This window comes from Pteropus alecto, unplaced genomic scaffold, assembly GCF_000325575.1.
Source record: "Pteropus alecto unplaced genomic scaffold, ASM32557v1 scaffold24, whole genome shotgun sequence".
Lineage (NCBI taxonomy): Eukaryota > Metazoa > Chordata > Mammalia > Chiroptera > Pteropodidae > Pteropus > Pteropus alecto.
The window spans coordinates 1,091,920-1,109,515 of NW_006439192.1; the positions used below are offsets into that span (position 1 = coordinate 1,091,920).

Here is a 17,596-nt window from a genome sequence, read left to right on the forward strand (position 1 = left end):
GTAAAGACTGAAGAGCTAGTATAGCAATTACCAAATATGCCTGAAATAGAAGGGATCAGAAGAGGAAATGTATTGGAAACGCAAAAGAACACAAGAAATAAAAAAATAACACTTAGGATATTGACTAGGAAGAACGTGAAGAAGAGCGGAGGTGGAACAAAGATGGTCTGTGGCAGGTCATCAACCACAAGGTTGAAGGAGAAACTTCACTCGGAGAATAATCAGAGAACTGGGAGAAATAAGAGAGAAGTGTTACTGAAATTAAAAGAAAAAGTTTAAGGGGGAAATGATCAATAACAATGAATACAGAGTCTCCTCATCTCTCAATGAGGAATGATAGAGTCTTGAATGCTCCCACTGGATTGACTGGACATTTAACAGATGACTGGTTATTTCAGTAAGAAATACTTTAGTGAAATGGTAGTGTAAAAGCCAGCCTGCCCCAAATTAAGGATATAACAGCTAGAAAGTTTAATAAAACATTTTTTTTTACTCAGTAAGTATAAGAAATTCTGATCCTAAACCTAGGTTTATAATTTAGTGAGAATTATAGCAAAAATGCAATTAAATCTATAACTGATGTTTTTCATATCAAGAATTAGAAAATCTAGTTTTTCAATATTAAAAGAATTATCTGAAAAATCTATATTCAATATGGAGAGGTACATAAACACATTACTAGTGACACTGTAACTTTTAATCTTTTCAGAAAGCGATACGAATATATATATCAAACCATAAGACTATTTCAACTATTCATCAATAAATATTGTAAGCCTACTGAGTGGAGGCCATTGTAAATGTCATAAAGCATAATCAGTCCAAACCAGGATATTCCCTGGAAAGATTTGAAAGCAACTCAAAAGCCCGGTAATGGGGAATGGACAAGCAAATATAGTAATAATACAACTGTACGAAGTATGAAGCATGCGCACGTACATACTCACACACAAAGTATGAAGTTATACTAATATATGTAAATATATATGAAAAAAAGTTCATCTACAAAATAAATTAGGATTATAATGCTTACCTCAAGGAGTTGTTCAGAAGATTAAGTGAGATACAATACAAAGTGTGTCTAGCACATGCCTGCATATAACAGGTACTCTATAAATGTCTCTACCTTCTTTCTCCTCCTTCAGGAGTTCAGTTAGTTAACACTTGAATCAAGTCTAATTACATATACTGTCAAGGGGGTGTAGAGAGAAGGCAAGCATGAGATCAACATGTACTCTGAGAGATAAGGCAAAAGAATCACATATGCTTTGAGAAAGCTCCCTGAGCAATTCTGACATGGCTCTACTCTCAATGCTTAATGCCTCTCCTACTATTGTTTGAGGGTCAGCATATATTACAGATTAAAAAATGCTAACTTATTGGGAAAACTAATTGGAAAGGACTCTGGATATTTACTACAAACCCTTCCTTCTAACATATAATATATGGGTGGTGAGTGAATTGTATTTAAGGTCGCACCATTAAAAGACTCAGCGGGACTAAAACTGAGGTTTCCTGGTTCTAGGCCAGGGCTGTAAACTGTTAAGAGATTAAGTTAGAGAAAAGGTAATGTAAATACTGAAAAAACTCAGAACAAATTTAGGGTAATTCACTTAAGAGAAGAGCATCCTGTGAGAAGAAGACAGGTAAAAATAAATGTTTTACAAACATGGCAGAAGATAAATTGGCAAGCAAGGGGATATGGGTTAGGTAGAGGCTTTGGAGGCAGGTAGCCTGGGTCTGAGCCCAAATTCCCTTCATTTGTAAAACTTTAATAAAGTAAGACAACACATTTTAAATACTTAGTATGATGTTTGGAACAGACAGGAGCTTAATAAATTTTAGCTACTATAATTATTGTTACAGATCACAGATAGCTACAATCTAAAGGTAAGTTATCATCTGTGTTGTAATTTAAGACACAAACACAATACTAAGTTGTAAACAGCTGTAAATAACATAGAGACTTGAGAAGTAATGAGTCATCTACACACGAGTACTTATAAATAACAATTAGCTGTTCTGTTTCTATGACAAAAGAGAAATAGCTGTAAAGCCTGTGAGAAACAATGCAAAGCATTACAAAAAAATGTTGTGGGTACTGATTCACTAAAGAAAATTAGGGTAGAGAGAAGGGTTTCCTGGCTAAGATGACTAAAATATAGCCAGGAGGTAAAGGATAAGGAAGATGAACAAAAGATACTCTCACCATGAGGACTGCATGACTGCCAGCTGTTTTCTACAATTCCTCTCACTCTCCCTTCTCATTTTCCACTTTTTTCTACGAATTTTTTAAAATATTCATTCTCTATGCTCTTAAAAATTGACATACAAATTTTCTCCTTAGGTTTATGCTAAATTATGTTCTAACCCATCACCCTGGTGTTTATACTGATTCTATCTCAGTAGCTTTAAAAATTAGAGCTACAGGAAGAAGGGTGGGGTACATAAAATTGTCATAACAATTTTGACTCACAAGATTGACTCACACATTCTCACATTGATTTGGAAATGCCAAATCAATCAGGAGTAATAAACAAAGAATCTAAAATATCAGGCAAATTATGAAACTATTAATTAAAATGTCAAATCTCTCAAAATGACAGAATATCACAGCACTAAGAAAAAGAAAAGACACCATGTTTAGTATCTAAAAAACATGTCCAAAGAGGAAAAGAACCAAAAGATTGTCACAACAAAACATAAAAGTAACCCTTGCTGGAGTAAGCTACTGCTTTTAAAGTAGATTTGAATGACTGCATAATGCGAAACACTGAAAACTTATAAACAGAAAGTGATTTTCTTGTTAAATTTGCAGATTCTAAATTCTCAAAATAATTGAATTATTCATAGGATGAATGATTTCCTTTTAGGGTCTCAAGAAATAATAAGTTTTTTTAAAAAAAAGTTCTGTTAATTCAATGATGATGGGTCCTATTTTCTTCATACCCATCGATCCTTTGAAACATTAGTTTATAAAAACAGGATAAACTTTATTAAATTTGAGAATAATCATGAATTAAATTGTAGTGAGAGACTGAATTATGGTCATTTTTTTTATTCCTCTAGTTTTAATTAATGATTAGAAAGAAAAAATGGTAGGGCTTTGGCATCATTTTGCTTAAAGAAATAAACAAGGGAATATTATTACAAAGAGGCACAATACTCTTTGGCAAGTCTGTCCATAAATGGAGAGAAATGGATTAAAGGACTCTTAAAAGGAAATGGAATAACATATTATTACTTTTTAAAACAATTCACACCTTTAAGGAATCAAAATCAAGGCAAACAGAGAAAACCTGCAGCTAAATGAAGCTGCCTCCATACACTCCTACCTATTCTCTGTCTCCAGTTCATTCTTGCGTAGATTTGCATCATCCAGAAGGCTCTGCAATAGGGCAATTTTTTCATTGTCTGAACCCTCTTGGTTAAGTTTTAACATCTTATTCTCATGCTGAAGACGAATAAGTTTCTCCCTAAATGAGCAAAAGAAAAACTGATTATCTGGTACATTAATACAATAGTTATCAAAATCCAAAATACATATTTTCAGATTTAATATATAGAACAGGAATAAAAAAGTACCCACAAAGAATGTAACTGGCTAGGGCATTACATTTGTCTTTAAGTATTTTCTTTTTAGAATGAATAATCTGAAAATAACAAACTCTCTAAATATCATGATTTGTAATGAAAGAGATTCCAAAATCCTATTTCCTTTCTTATTTAAATACTTAAGCTATGAATGCATTTATATATTTGTTCTTTAGTTCTCATCAAAAAATGATCTCTAATGTTATGCTCTTAAATTACTAATCGCTTGGTGGCAAGCTATAATATTCAGTGAAGAATGCCTTCAAGATATGCTGTCCATCCATTCCTATAGGTATGTAAAATTTTATTTTTGTAACAAGTCAGGTTATCAGAGCTAAGTTATTGGACTACATTGTTTTGGGCTCCTTGGGTTATGCCAAAAGCTTACATTGAGTGATGTTAAAAGCAACAGCCACATAAAACTTGCCACTCCATTTACTACAGGGATGATATAATGGAATATTAATTCATCTTAAGATATAATTGAAGATCAACTTGTTGCAAATATAATTGATTCTTTACATAGGATCATCTTTAGAGGGCCTTAGGAAGATATTCATACCAGATACTATGAAAAGTTGTGCTTCTTATGGAAAAAGAAAAAACAAAAACAAAATAAACACACACACAAAACAGTCTGCTCTTATTTTGTAAACACCATGAGTCTTATAAAGTACTTTTACTTTTGTCGTTGAAAAATGAAAGTCGAAATTTGTGGCCCAACTCAAGTAATTATATAGAATTGGATATATTTTGTATATAAACAACGATGACTAACATTTTTCATTTACGAAGTAAAACATGCTCATTGTAGGGAGGAAAAGGTTAAATGAGAAGAAAATAGAAACCCTCCATAACCCTATGGTACAAAATAATTACTAATGAAATAGAGCCTTCTAATTCTGTGCATGTATACACCTGTGCAAACACTTTTACAAAGTGAATCACACAGTACATGTTACATTGATATCTGCTATTTACACTTAAATTTTCACGATCTTTTCATATCATTATTATACTTTAATATTTTAAATGACATTAAAATACATAGATGAATCATTATATATTGACTCAATATCCAATTATTGGACATTCAGATCACCAATTTTGAGCTTTAACATGTTACTAATGATCAATTTTATAAATATACCTTGGTTATTTCCTTAGTATTAATTTCACAATATATATGTGTATCACATCATTATGTTGCATATCTAAAACTAATACAATTAATGTCAATTATATCTCAACTACTAAAAAATTAATTAATTTTAAGTTGTACCATTTTACTTTTTACTCCTAGTTTATGAGGTTTTCAATTTCTTCATTCCCTTAACATCAGAAAAACATTATAGCTTAAATAATTTTTGCCCATTGTCTATAACGTGCTGCAAATTTTCATCCCTTTTACCATTTCATTATCTTGATATCTCTTCTGAACACAGAGCATATTTTAATTTGTATTGAGTCATATTCGAAAAAGCCATTTTATTTGTTAAATCTTTTTATCATTGTTCTCTTCCTCAATTTAAAAATCTGACTGTTTTACCTACAAGCTTCCTTAGTTTTTTTTTAATATAACCATTTATTTATGAATATTCATAAATAATGCGTGTTCACTCATTCAACAAATTTATTGGTCCAATATAAGGTATTAGATGGCCAAAAAGTAAAAGGTACACAAAGTGCTTCCAGAGTTGGTGTTACATTATACTCCTTTTTTTTGTTCTTCTCAAATACATGGCAACAACAATCAATGTTGTCTTCATTTATTCAACAAGTATTTAAATGCTTATTGTAAGTTTCATAGTTTATAAAACTCTTACACAACCATCATATTTAATACCCCCAAGGATTTCATAAAGAATCAAGATGTCAATTTAGAAAAGGGATAAAGAGGCCCAAAGAACATAAAGAGCAATATTCAGGTTATTTTCCCTCTGTTGGACACTTGTTACCTCCTTGACAAGTTTTTATTCTTATATATAAAGCCGGGTATACAGTGAAATAATTGGAATTTTTTAAATGCTACGACTAAATAAAAATATAACATACTATTGAGGAAAGAGTAGTAAAGATGGGGAGATATTTCCTCTTATCTACTGTATTGTATCTTTCTCATACCATTCTACGTAATTAATAGATAAATCTTAGTGACTAATTATTTTGCATGCTGATGGCTAAATATAACCTTTGTCTTTGTGCCAAGTGGTATTACTGCTAAATGTCTGCTAAGAATACCCAAGCACAGATATACACATATACACAGTTGCTGTGTATGTGTGAAACACTGTCCTATTAAAATGAGACTGAGTCTCTTGGGCCAGGTGGAAAACACTTCCAACTTTCTGAAATCATGGACATTTAATATTGAGTTCATGTTGAAAGTGTTAGTAATAAAGAATAAGGAAATGATCCTCTTTATATTGTAGAGGAGTATTTTCTCCAGGAATATAGTGCAGTGTCACTGTGCACTTTATGATCTCCTTACCTGATTTCAGGTGTAACAATCTCTGCTGCCAGACTATCTGAAGATTCCTGACTTCCCAGAGGCATTAACCCTATAAATATATGAAAATGAATGTGAGGTTAAGAGAGAACATGACTATTTCCTTTAATTTCTATATTAAATTCTACTTTGAGCATTAATTTTAACAGCTAAAATCTTTGTTTTAGTTAAGTTAAACAAGGGTCTCCAACCCCTGGGCTGTGGACCAGTACCGACCCACGGCCTGTTAAGAACTGGGCCACGCAGCAGGAGGTAAGTGGCAGGCCAGCGAGTGAAGCATCATTGTATTTGCAGCTGCTCCCCAGTGCTAGCATCATTGCCTCAGCTCCACCTCAGATCATCAAGCATTAGATTCTCATAGGAGCACCAGTCCCTGATGCCAAAAAGGTTGGAGACCACTGAAGTAAAAAACCATTTCACAATTGCTTTACATTATTATTATTATTATTATTCATTTTAACTATTTTTAAGTGTATAATTGAGTGGCAGTTAATACTTCACTATGTTGTAGAACAATCCCTTCATCTATTTCTAAACCTCATCACCAAAAACATAAATTCTGTAACCATTAAGCAATAACTCCCCATTTCTTTCTACCTTAACCCCTTGTAAACTTTATGTCTTAATGAAGTTGGCAGCTCTAGATATCTCATACAAGTAGAATCATACCAGTATTCGTCCTTTTGTTTCTGCTTATGTCACTTAACACAATGTTTTGAAAATTCATCCATGCAGCATTTATCAGAACTTCATTCCTTTTTATGGCTAAAAAAATATTTCATTGTATGTATACACCATATTTTCTTTAACCATTCATCTGTCGACAGATATTCAGGTTGTTTCTACATTTTGGCTACTATAAATAATGCTACTATGAACATTGGTATCTGGTTGAGTCCTTGCTTTGAATTCTTTTGGGTACATATTTTTAAGAAAGGAATTGCCGAGTTGTATAGTAATTTCATGTTTAACTTTTTAAGAAACCACCAAATTCTTCCACAGTGGCTGCCCCATTTTACATTTCCATCAGCAATGCATGAGGGTGCCAATTTCTCCACATCCTCACCAACACTTGCTATTTACCTTTTTCTTTTTTCTTTTTTGGTAAAAGCCATCCTAATGGGTATGAAGTAGTAGTATCTCATTGCGGTTTCGATCTGCATTTCTCTAATGACTATTGATGTTGAGCATCTTTTCATATGCTTACTGATCATTTGTATATCTTTGGAGAAATGTCTATTCAAGATTTATGCCTATTTGTGAACTTAGCTTTTTTTTGTTGCTGAGTTGTAGAAGTTCTTTATATATTTAGGATATCAATCATTTAGTTGATACATGATTTGCAAACATTTTCTTTCATTTTGTGGCTTGTCACTCTGTTCACAGTGTCCTTTGATGCACAGAAGTTTTTAATTTTGATGAAGTCCAATTTATCTATTTTTTTCTTTTGGTGCCTATGCTTTTGGTAACAATTCTAAGGAATCACTGCCAAATCCAATGTCATGAGGATTTTCCTCTGTTTTCTTCTAAAAGTTTTATAGTTTCATCCCTCACATTTGACCCATTTTGAGTTCATTTTTGTATATGGTATAAGGGACCAATTTCATTCTTTTGGATGTAGATATCCAGCTTTCCCAGCACAATTTGTTGAAAACATTTTCCTTTCACCCACTAAATGGTCTTGATCCTCTTGCTGAAAATCAACTGACCACATATTCCATTGTGGTCATATCCCTTTCTATTCCATTGGTCTTATGCCTGTTATGCCAATAGCATACTGTTTTGAGTACCATATGTTAAATTTTGAAATCAGGAAGTGTGAGTCCTCCAACTTTTTTCTTTTCCTTTTTTCAAGATTGTTTTGGCTATTTGTGGTTCTTGAGATTTCATCTGAATTTTAAGATGGGTTTTTCTATTTCTCAAAATATGTTATTGGTATTTTAATAAGGATTGCACTGAATCTGTAGACTGCTTACTGTAGTACTGCCATCTTAACAATACTGTCTTAAATAAACACAAGATATCCTTTCCTATGAGAAGAGTACTTTTTTACTTTGGATAAAAGTTCCTTAAAGGATTGTTACCTACCACATATCTCAGCTGGAAAAAAAAAATCACAAATTTAGAAAGTTTGATATATTTTTAAAGAAGTTATGAGAAACTTTCCAGAATAAAACTTTCCAGGTTTATTATTAAGAGATGATTTAATAAATACTTATGCTTTTGACCTAATACAACCAAATATTTAAATATAATTAAAATATAAATTAGGCAAGTACATTTTTTAGGTTCCATAACTACAGACTGTTTGCTGTAAAATCTGGGTAACAGTTTAAAATTTATATCAACCTCATGGCCTCTTCACTAATTTTTCATTTTCATGTACTGGTGCAATCATCTTGAAATGAATCTAATGGTTTTACTGATACTTTTGGAAATGAATACTCTTGCTTGGGCTACTGAAATGTTTGTACCTTGAGTTGTGAGCTGCCCTTCTTGAGCCTGTACACAGCGAAGCTCTTCAATGGTTTCCTTCAGAGAATCCCTTTCTGTTCTTAACCTCTGTAAGGACATTAAAAACAAGAAAAGTTAGCTGCAGGTTTTATGAGTTTATTCATCAGTGGTCTTTGCTTTATGTAATAAAATGTTAAACAGTAGAAAACATGGACATGTTTTGATCTATGAGATGATCATAGAAGGAAAAAGATAACGATTTTTCCCATTTAACAATATTAAATATCTACTATGCACAAGGCAATATGCTATCCACAGTCAGACATAAGAAACTATTCTATCCTTAACAGTATCTTATTCTGTAAATAACTTTCTTTTCATTAAACACAGAAAAATCAAAGAATTTAAATATTCAAAATCATGACAAAGAAAATATTTTTGTAAGATTCAAAAATGCTGAACAACAAAAAGAACTGTGTCTTTTATAATAATCATACAGAAAGCAGAAAAGCTACACAAATTTATAGAAAGTCATGAGCAGAACAATGTAAAAGAAGCAACAGTGGGAGAAAAGTAAATATATATAGAAGAAATTAGAATGGAAATAAAAACATTCTTTTAATCTTTTGTTTTTGATTTTTCCAAAACACAAATGTAAATTTTAAATTTAAATTCAAAAATAAACAGGATCTCTAATTTTTAAATATATAAATAGAAGAAATTAATGTAGTCAAAGCATGAATTAAATATCAGTGTCTTAATTTTAGCAGTGCTCAAAACCAAATGTCTACTATATATATATACTCACATCCTTTTCTTTTTGAAGACTGTCAACTTTTTCTTTTAGCCGCTTATATTCAAAATCTAATTTATCTGCTTTCTTCGCTTCTTCAGATAATCTATTTTGCAGTTCTACTACCTAATATAGAAAGGTACCATTAATTTTTATAATTTGGAACATTAGAAATTATCACTATTCTCTTCTACAGATCTATGAAAACTCCCTTCCTCACAAATATATTTTTTTAAATGTCCATGATACAGCAGCATAACTGAATGCAGAGCACTAACTAGGAACAAAAATCTGCCACTATGGGTTCTAAACCTAGATCATCCAGAGTAACGATGTTCAAAATTATGAAAGACCATATAAGACTTCCATTTCCTGTAATACAAATAACTAGGTAGTCTAATATCCTTTTAGCATAAAGCATAAGAAATGCTGGGGCAAGGGGAGAATCCAGTTGCATAGGTAAGTTTACAAGAAAGTGAAATCCTCACGGGCTAAAACTGGAGTGGGGAGTACGTATGGAGGCCATGAAGTAGAAATTGTCAAAGCCAGGAACCCAGAAATTTGGTTGTTAAACTACCTCAGGCTCTAAAATGTGATGAGTCAGTAAATAAGTGGGTTGGGAAAAAGAAATCCATCAGCTGGGAAAATCAATAAGGGAACTTGCCTGTCTTAAAATGAGTGCTCTAGATTTTAAAAAGTATAACTTGAGGCTTCTAACTATGACCTGCTAATACATGGATTTGAGTTTTAAATTTTACCACATGCCTTGTCTGGCAAATCCTAAGCCAAGCAATTGATTAAAAATAGTCCTTGTTGGTAATGCTGTGGAAAATCTGGCATAAGGAAAAAACACACACTATGTGGAAGAATACCACCTCAACTCCCCCCGCCCGCCCCCAGTATTCCCAAAGATAAAGAGAAGCCAAATGAAAGAGCAGTCAGCAGAAACACATTAACAGCATTAACAAAATAGAATAAGACCTCCAAAGATTTCAGATTGGAATTATCAGATATAAAATACTAGTTTTTAAGTTTAATACTTAAAATAAAGAAGAAATCTATTTCTATGAAAAGAATAAGAGACCATCAAAAATGATCAGGCAGGTCTGAAAGTACACCCAAAGGGAACGTTAAGAAAGAAAATATTATCATTGAAAGAGAAAAGTATTATTAAGGCCCAGATCAGAAACAGAATTAGTGTATTATGCAATTTCACTACAATATTCCTAGGTGTATGTTTCTTTTTATTTACTTTGTATGTAATTTATTTTTAATACTAAATCTGATGTTCTTTATTAGTTCTGAAAAATGTTCAGCCAACCTTTCCTTCAAATAATGTCTTCCTACAATTCTTTCTGTTCTCTCCTCTGGACTCTAATTAGATCATTTCCCATTTTAATTTAATACTTTTAAATCTCATTTATAGTTTCTTTCATCTACATTTATTTTGGGTAATTTCTCAGTTCATATTCAAGTTCACTAATTCTTTCAACTTTGTTGTATATTGAAAATTACATAATAAAATGTTGAGAAAAAAATGTATCCACCAAAAAAACCTGTCAACTATTCATGGTATACAGGGCTGTTACACTAAAACTTCTCCAACTCATTTTATTAAGCTAGTATAATTCTGATACAATAATCACATAAGGAAAGTATGAAATAGAAAACTTCAAGTGAATCATAGAGGCAAAATATTCTAAGTAGAATGAACAAAGCAAATCCAACAATGTGAAAACAATAAGTAAATCCACTGTGACCAAACTAAGTTTATCTCAGGAATGCAAGGATGGGTTAAGCACAGGAAATATAATTCATCATGTTAATAGAAAGGGGAAGCAGCATAGGAGTCTTTCTATAAGAGCAGGAAATATAGTTGCTTAAATTCGACATCGATTTAAGATGGACAACCTGAACAAATTTTAAATATAATGGAATTTCTTTATCCTAGTAAAAGGTGGCTACAAAAAACTATAGCAATTCATATGTTGGTAAAACATTTAAAGCATTCTGTATAAAATCAACAAGAAATGGTTGCCTACTATTATTGCTTCTATCCACAGTTGTATTAAAGGTCGGACATGCTGATTAAGAAGAGGGAAACAAAACTGCTTTTATTTGTATAATAAATCACTTCTGCAAGAGACCCAACAGACATTATCAGAAGTAATATGACGATTTGGCAAAGTTGCAAAATCGATGTAAAAAAAATCAATTTCAATCATATAAATGAGCAATAAACTGAAAATGGTATTCTTTCTTTTGCTAATTGCATTTACAAAAACCAAATGCCTGAAATACCGAGAGAAAATCAAACAATATGTGCATATTTAGAAAAAAATTATAAAACCTAACGAAATGATATTGAAGACCTACATAAATAAAAAAATATTATATTCACTGAAAGGAACATTAATGTCATAAAGATTTCAATTATCCTCAAAATAGTCAATAGATTCAATGTAATTCCAATTTTCAAAGGTTTGGAGTCTGAAGAGAAAGAAAAGATCTAAGAATAGACAATTTTGAAAAAGAACAAGGTGTGAGTGTCTGCATGACTAAAAATCTATGAATAGAAAGATGGTGGGTATTGGTGTAAGAATAGACAAACAGACCAATGAAAAAGAAGAGAGTGCCCAGAAACAAACCCACATGTAATATGGAAGCTTTAGATATATAAGGAAGAATCGCCAGCCATTGTGGAAGATACTATTAAATAAATGCTGCCAGGCTGACCGATTGTCCTTGCACCCTACACAAAAACCAATTTCATGTAGTTTAAAGATCAAAATGTGCGAAACAAACTTTAAATCTTTGTTAAGAAAACAAAGATTAGTCTAACATGCTTATGCAGGAAATGATTTCTTAAAGAAGACATAAGCACAAATCAAAGAAAAAGATATTTAAAGTTCATTATATTAAAATTATCGATCTCAAAAAAAGTAAAAGGAGGGTCACAGACTGGTAGGAAATAAATGCAACATGTGTAAGTGACAAAAGATTAATATCAAGAACATATAACTTTCAGAAATTAATAAAAATAATCCAATTTTTAAAATAAATAAGATAAAAATTGGCAATTTACAAGAGAAATGTGATCAGTATATACTGTAATGAGGATAATGCAAAGTATAAACATAAGGAGACACCTTTTCATACCCATCCAGTCGGCAAAATTTCAAATTTGAAAGTACTGTGTGTTGGTGATGATGTGGAGCAACAGAAATTTACGCAAACGTCTTGTTGGTAATACAATTACTTTAGAGAATAACTGGTCAATAACTAATTAAATGAACATACTCTATGGAAGAAATTCTATATAGTTGTAAAACTTTCACACATGTACGAAAGAGGTAATGTTTAGTACTATTCATAGTGCCATATCTTTTAATATAAAAAAAGTTGAAACATCTTATCCATCGTTCAACAGGAAAGTGGACAAATTGTAGTATAGGTACTCAACGGGACAGACATACAGCAATATAAACTAATAGAATAAAGCTATACCTATCAAATAAACAAATTTCATAAATATACTACCAAACAAAAGTAAACTGCAGCAGAGTCCTTTCACTTTATCATTTATACAGCTTTAAAACATCAAAATATTATAAATTTCATATACACATATATGAATAAACACATACATATATATATATAGCAAAAGAATAGAGATGTATTGAAATGAAAACCACGAAACAACATAATGGTTACTACAATAAGGAGAGAAAGAATACGTTTTATTTATTAAGCATGGATACTTATTGTACTATTCTTTTACTTTTTATGTATTTAAGTATTGCATAATAAATATAAAATATAAAAAGAAATTAAAGGATCTGCTATAAAGAACAATGAGCGATGGGTAAGAATGAAGTTTCAGAGGTAAAAATCAGAATACAATGAAAACAAAAGTCAGTAGATTTTGATAAGCCAAGGTGTTATAATGGAGAACCTGCTTGAAAACATCAGTAGGAAACTTTGTTACTATTCTTTTACCTGTCTCTTATATGTCTCAAGTTGACTGCGAGCTGCATTGGCTTTTCTTAACTCTTCCTCTAGACTGACAGTGTTCTGCATATACATAGTATTCTTCTCTTCTAAGAGTTTAACCTGCCGCCTCAAATCACCAAGATCTTCTAGCTTCTTTTTATATGATTCCACTTGGCCTTCTAGTTTAGACACTTTATCGGAAGAATGTCTAGAATGAGATGGGAAATTAGAAATACATTCATAGTTATAAAGTTGTTTTAGTACTAAACCAAGAGGGAGTTCTAAGAAATAACACATCTAGGTGATTCTAGGTTAATTTTTTGCTTAGGTTAAAAAACATGACCAAATTACAGCAAAAATTGTAATGGAGAATGTTCTACAGTTTAAGGAAAGCAAGTGGGGGAGGGGTGTAGCCAGCAGAGTCATATGTAGTACAAAAGCAAAATAAATTGTGTGGTATCCAAATAATTTGGCAATTAGAATGTTATTAGTGCCCATAGGAAAAGCTGTTTCAATGGAACAAAGAGGACAGGGACATTTTAGGGACTTAAGGAGAAAACATAAATTTTACCATGTATAATCTAAATTTGGTCTAGAGGAAAGGAGAAAGTAATAAGTCTCTCTCTTTTTCTAAGATAAGAGATGTAAACATAAATATACGTCAAGGAGGTCAATCAAATATGAAGAGAAATGATAACTGATGTAACACAGTCCCTGTGTAATCAAGAAGTGTTGAGACCTAGAGCACTGAAGAAGAAATTAGCACTGGACAGGAGTTAGGATAACAAGTCTACACTCTAGAAGCAAGAAAGAAAAGATGAGTGGGAATGCAGGGGAGTTAGGAGGTGAAGGAGTTAGAGGACATGAAGAGTTCCAGAGGTCATGGCCTCTTTCCTCTATGCAGCAGGTGACAATGTCATCTACTGAGATTAAGGGATGGGAGAGATGGGGTGGAATGGTCATGCAGGTGAGAAGAGTTATGATACTATGTAATAGCTATGAGAGAAACGGGAGACAGAGCTGTCTACTGATGAGCAGCAGAATGGTGGACCAGTGATAAGAACCCAGTGAAAAGTAAAGATCATGAATTTGTAGTAGAACAAAACTAAATCACTATGTGATTTTTTCTATTCGTTCCCAGTACTCAAAGAGCAAAAATGTAAAATACAGATGGCTGAAATGATCCAACAGAGGATAGATTATACAAGAAGTAGAAAGGTGGAAAAATGAGGTGGCGGGGAGTGAGGTGCCTAGTGTGAGAATAGCTGAGGTGAAGATAAAAAGGTTTAGCAAGAAAATGAAAGAAACCTTGTGGGATGTGACAGTATCTGAGAAAAAGAAAGACGAAGTGACTGGAGGACTCAAAATTAAAGAAAAGGAGTAGTAATAAGAAAAGCTCCAGAGCTATATAAGCATGAAGTGATACGCAGAGATTAATTTCCATTTGACAAACATTTACATAGCACTAATTTGCCAGATACTGTTCCAAGTGTTTACAAATATAAACTCACTTAATTCCACATGTAAATCTGAGGTAGAGGTAAGTGTATTATTTCCATTTTATGGATGAAAAAATGGTTACATGGAAGTTAAACAGATTGTGGCACTGAGCTCTAAACCCAGGTAATCTGGCTCTTAAACACCCTGCTATGCTCAGAGAACCTAGAGTTTGTAACACTGGTTGTAGAACTGTTCTGGGTGATGGTGGGTCTGAGATTCTACAGAGATGGTAAGATTGTTTACCTAAGAACATCTATTTCATCTTTTAGAGACTGAGCGTCATCTGCCAAAGTGGTTAGTTCATCATTCTGTTGCCGAAGTTCAGAGATTTCCTTTTCTAACTCTTCACAGCGTATGCGATAATCATCTTTGGCTGCTTCTAGTCTGTAACCAAAACAAAATAAACCAAGAAAGTACTATTTACTGTCTAATAATTCTCCTTAGAACAGTAAAAGGAAATAAAAACAACATGAGAATGAATTCTTGAATCTGTCTCCTACTTTTGTGACCATGAACTACAATTCTAAGTTTTAACTATCCTAAAAATGGATTCCAATGTTTCAAGGCTTGTAGAAAGATAACAACTAATTATTATTCCTCTTTTCAGAGAGTTAGACATCAAGTAATATATTTCAAAATACAGCAGATACAATTTACTTAAAATTCTATTTTTAAGTATAAAATTTATATTCCTTGTTGAAAATTTACAAAATACAGAAATGCAAAAAAGGTAAAAATCATAATCTAAATAAATAACTACTATTAACATTTTTGGAGCATATCTTCCAGTCTGATTTCTATTCATAGGTCTTTTTTACCCAAAATAATGGATAATACTGTTCCTACTTCTTATTTGTTTTGCATAACATAATCCTAATCCTTTCTTTATTTAAAAGATTCTCTCTCTCATTTCACAAATATTTATCGTTGATTATTTACCTTTAATATTATTTATGTAAATATTTAATGTACAAAAATTCTTAGTTTTTATGTAACTCAACTGATGAATCTTATACTATATAGTTTTCACTTTTAGTATATGATTAGAAAGGTTTTTTCTTTTAATCTTATATTTTGTTAGTATTTACAAAGTTTTTTAACACTAAAGTTCTCAAATTCCCTGGAACTCATTTTGGTATATGATGTAATGTAGAATCTAACTTTTCCTGCCGAAATATCTACCAACTGTTCTCAAACCACTTAACAAATAATTTAACTTTTCTCTATTGATTGGAAAAATGCTACCTTTATCATACTACACATTTTTATATACACTGGGATGGGTTTCTGGATCTTCATTTGTGTCACTGGTTTGTCTGTAATTTGCTGCATCAGTACTAAACTATTTTCATTAGCATAGGCTTATAACATATTTCAACACTGGATACGGCAAGTACTCCCTAATTATACTTTGTTCTCGAAATGTTATAGGAATCTCTTGCTTTTTAACATTTTTAGATGAACATAAAATTCAAATGGGAATCAAGTTCAAATTATATAACAATTTAAGAGAAAATAGCATTCTTACAAAATGTTATGAAAAACACAAAAATATATTATCTCTCCATAAATTAAAACATTTTTAATGTATAACTTAGAAGTTTTCATCATATGAGTCCCTAATATCACAGTAGTCATCACTTATCTGTTCCAAGACTACCCACCCCACCATGGATGCCTGAAAGTGTGGACAGTACCAAACTGTGGATAGTACCAAACTGTGTTTCTTCCTACACATACATACTTTTTCATATAAAGGAAGCACTTTACAGCTTTTCTTTGGCATATATGAATTGCCGGCATTACTACTGTTGCATTTGAGGTCATTACTAAGTAAATGTCACCTGAACATAAGTACTGTGATATTACAACAGCTGATCTGATAACTTAGATAGCTACTAAGTGACTTATTGGTAGGTAGTGTATACAGGGTAGATACACTGAACAAAGAGATGGTTCATGTCCCAGGTAGGATAGCATGAGATTTCATCACACTACTCAGAACAGTATGCAATTTAAAAGTTATGAATTGCTTATTTCTGGAATTTCTCATCTAATATTTTTGAATTGCAGTTGACCACGGGTAATTGAAACCATGGAAAGTTGAAATTGCAGATAACATGGGACTACTGTACTTAAAAATTTTTTAGGTACTTATATACCTATAAATGTAAGTTTTTCCTGGGGACACTACCTAGTTATTACTAGAAAAATTTATGATCTATGCAAATGTTTTACAATCATCCCCTCCCCGTTTAATGTTTATTGAGTCTAAGAACTTTTCACAGTTAATTCTCTAGGTAGATAAACATATTATCTACCAACTTTTTGTCTTACCAATATTTTGACCCCATTTCTTTTTTCTTATTTCATTTTCTAGAAATGTAATAACATCTAAATCTTACAATAGCATCTATGTACTAGGCAATATCCTCAGTATTTTACATATATTGACTCATTTAATATTTAACTCATTCAATACTCATTTAAAAATCTAGAAGGTAGATAATACTATTACACCTTAATATAGTGGAGAAAATGGAGGCATGCCCAAGTCTACAAATCTATTAAGGGGCAATGCCAGGATTTTTTAAATCTCTAGAAAAAAGTCAAATAGATTAATATTCATCCTCATCTTATATCATATCTGACTATATAGAATAAAAAATACTAAGATATGTATAGTATTGATAAAACATTTGACTTAATTTAAGTATTTCAAAATACAATACTGCAATATGTATTCTGGAACT

General features: G+C 31.8%; 1 protein-coding gene across 2 annotated transcripts in view; it reads right to left on the minus strand.

Annotated features, from left to right (window-relative positions):
- Positions 1-17,596, minus strand: part of HOOK3 (hook microtubule tethering protein 3) — a 75,204-nt gene that overhangs the window by 16,013 nt on the left and 41,595 nt on the right. For both annotated transcript variants that reach the window (XM_025049899.1, XM_006916259.2), the window contains 6 exons: positions 15,087-15,227; positions 13,350-13,551; positions 9,366-9,476; positions 8,578-8,665; positions 6,086-6,155; positions 3,336-3,476 (listed from right to left, as the gene is read on the minus strand). In XM_025049899.1, coding sequence (XP_024905667.1) covers positions 3,336-3,476; positions 6,086-6,155; positions 8,578-8,665; positions 9,366-9,476; positions 13,350-13,551; positions 15,087-15,227 — 753 coding nt within the window. The remainder of the gene's footprint in view (positions 1-3,335; positions 3,477-6,085; positions 6,156-8,577; positions 8,666-9,365; positions 9,477-13,349; positions 13,552-15,086; positions 15,228-17,596) is intronic.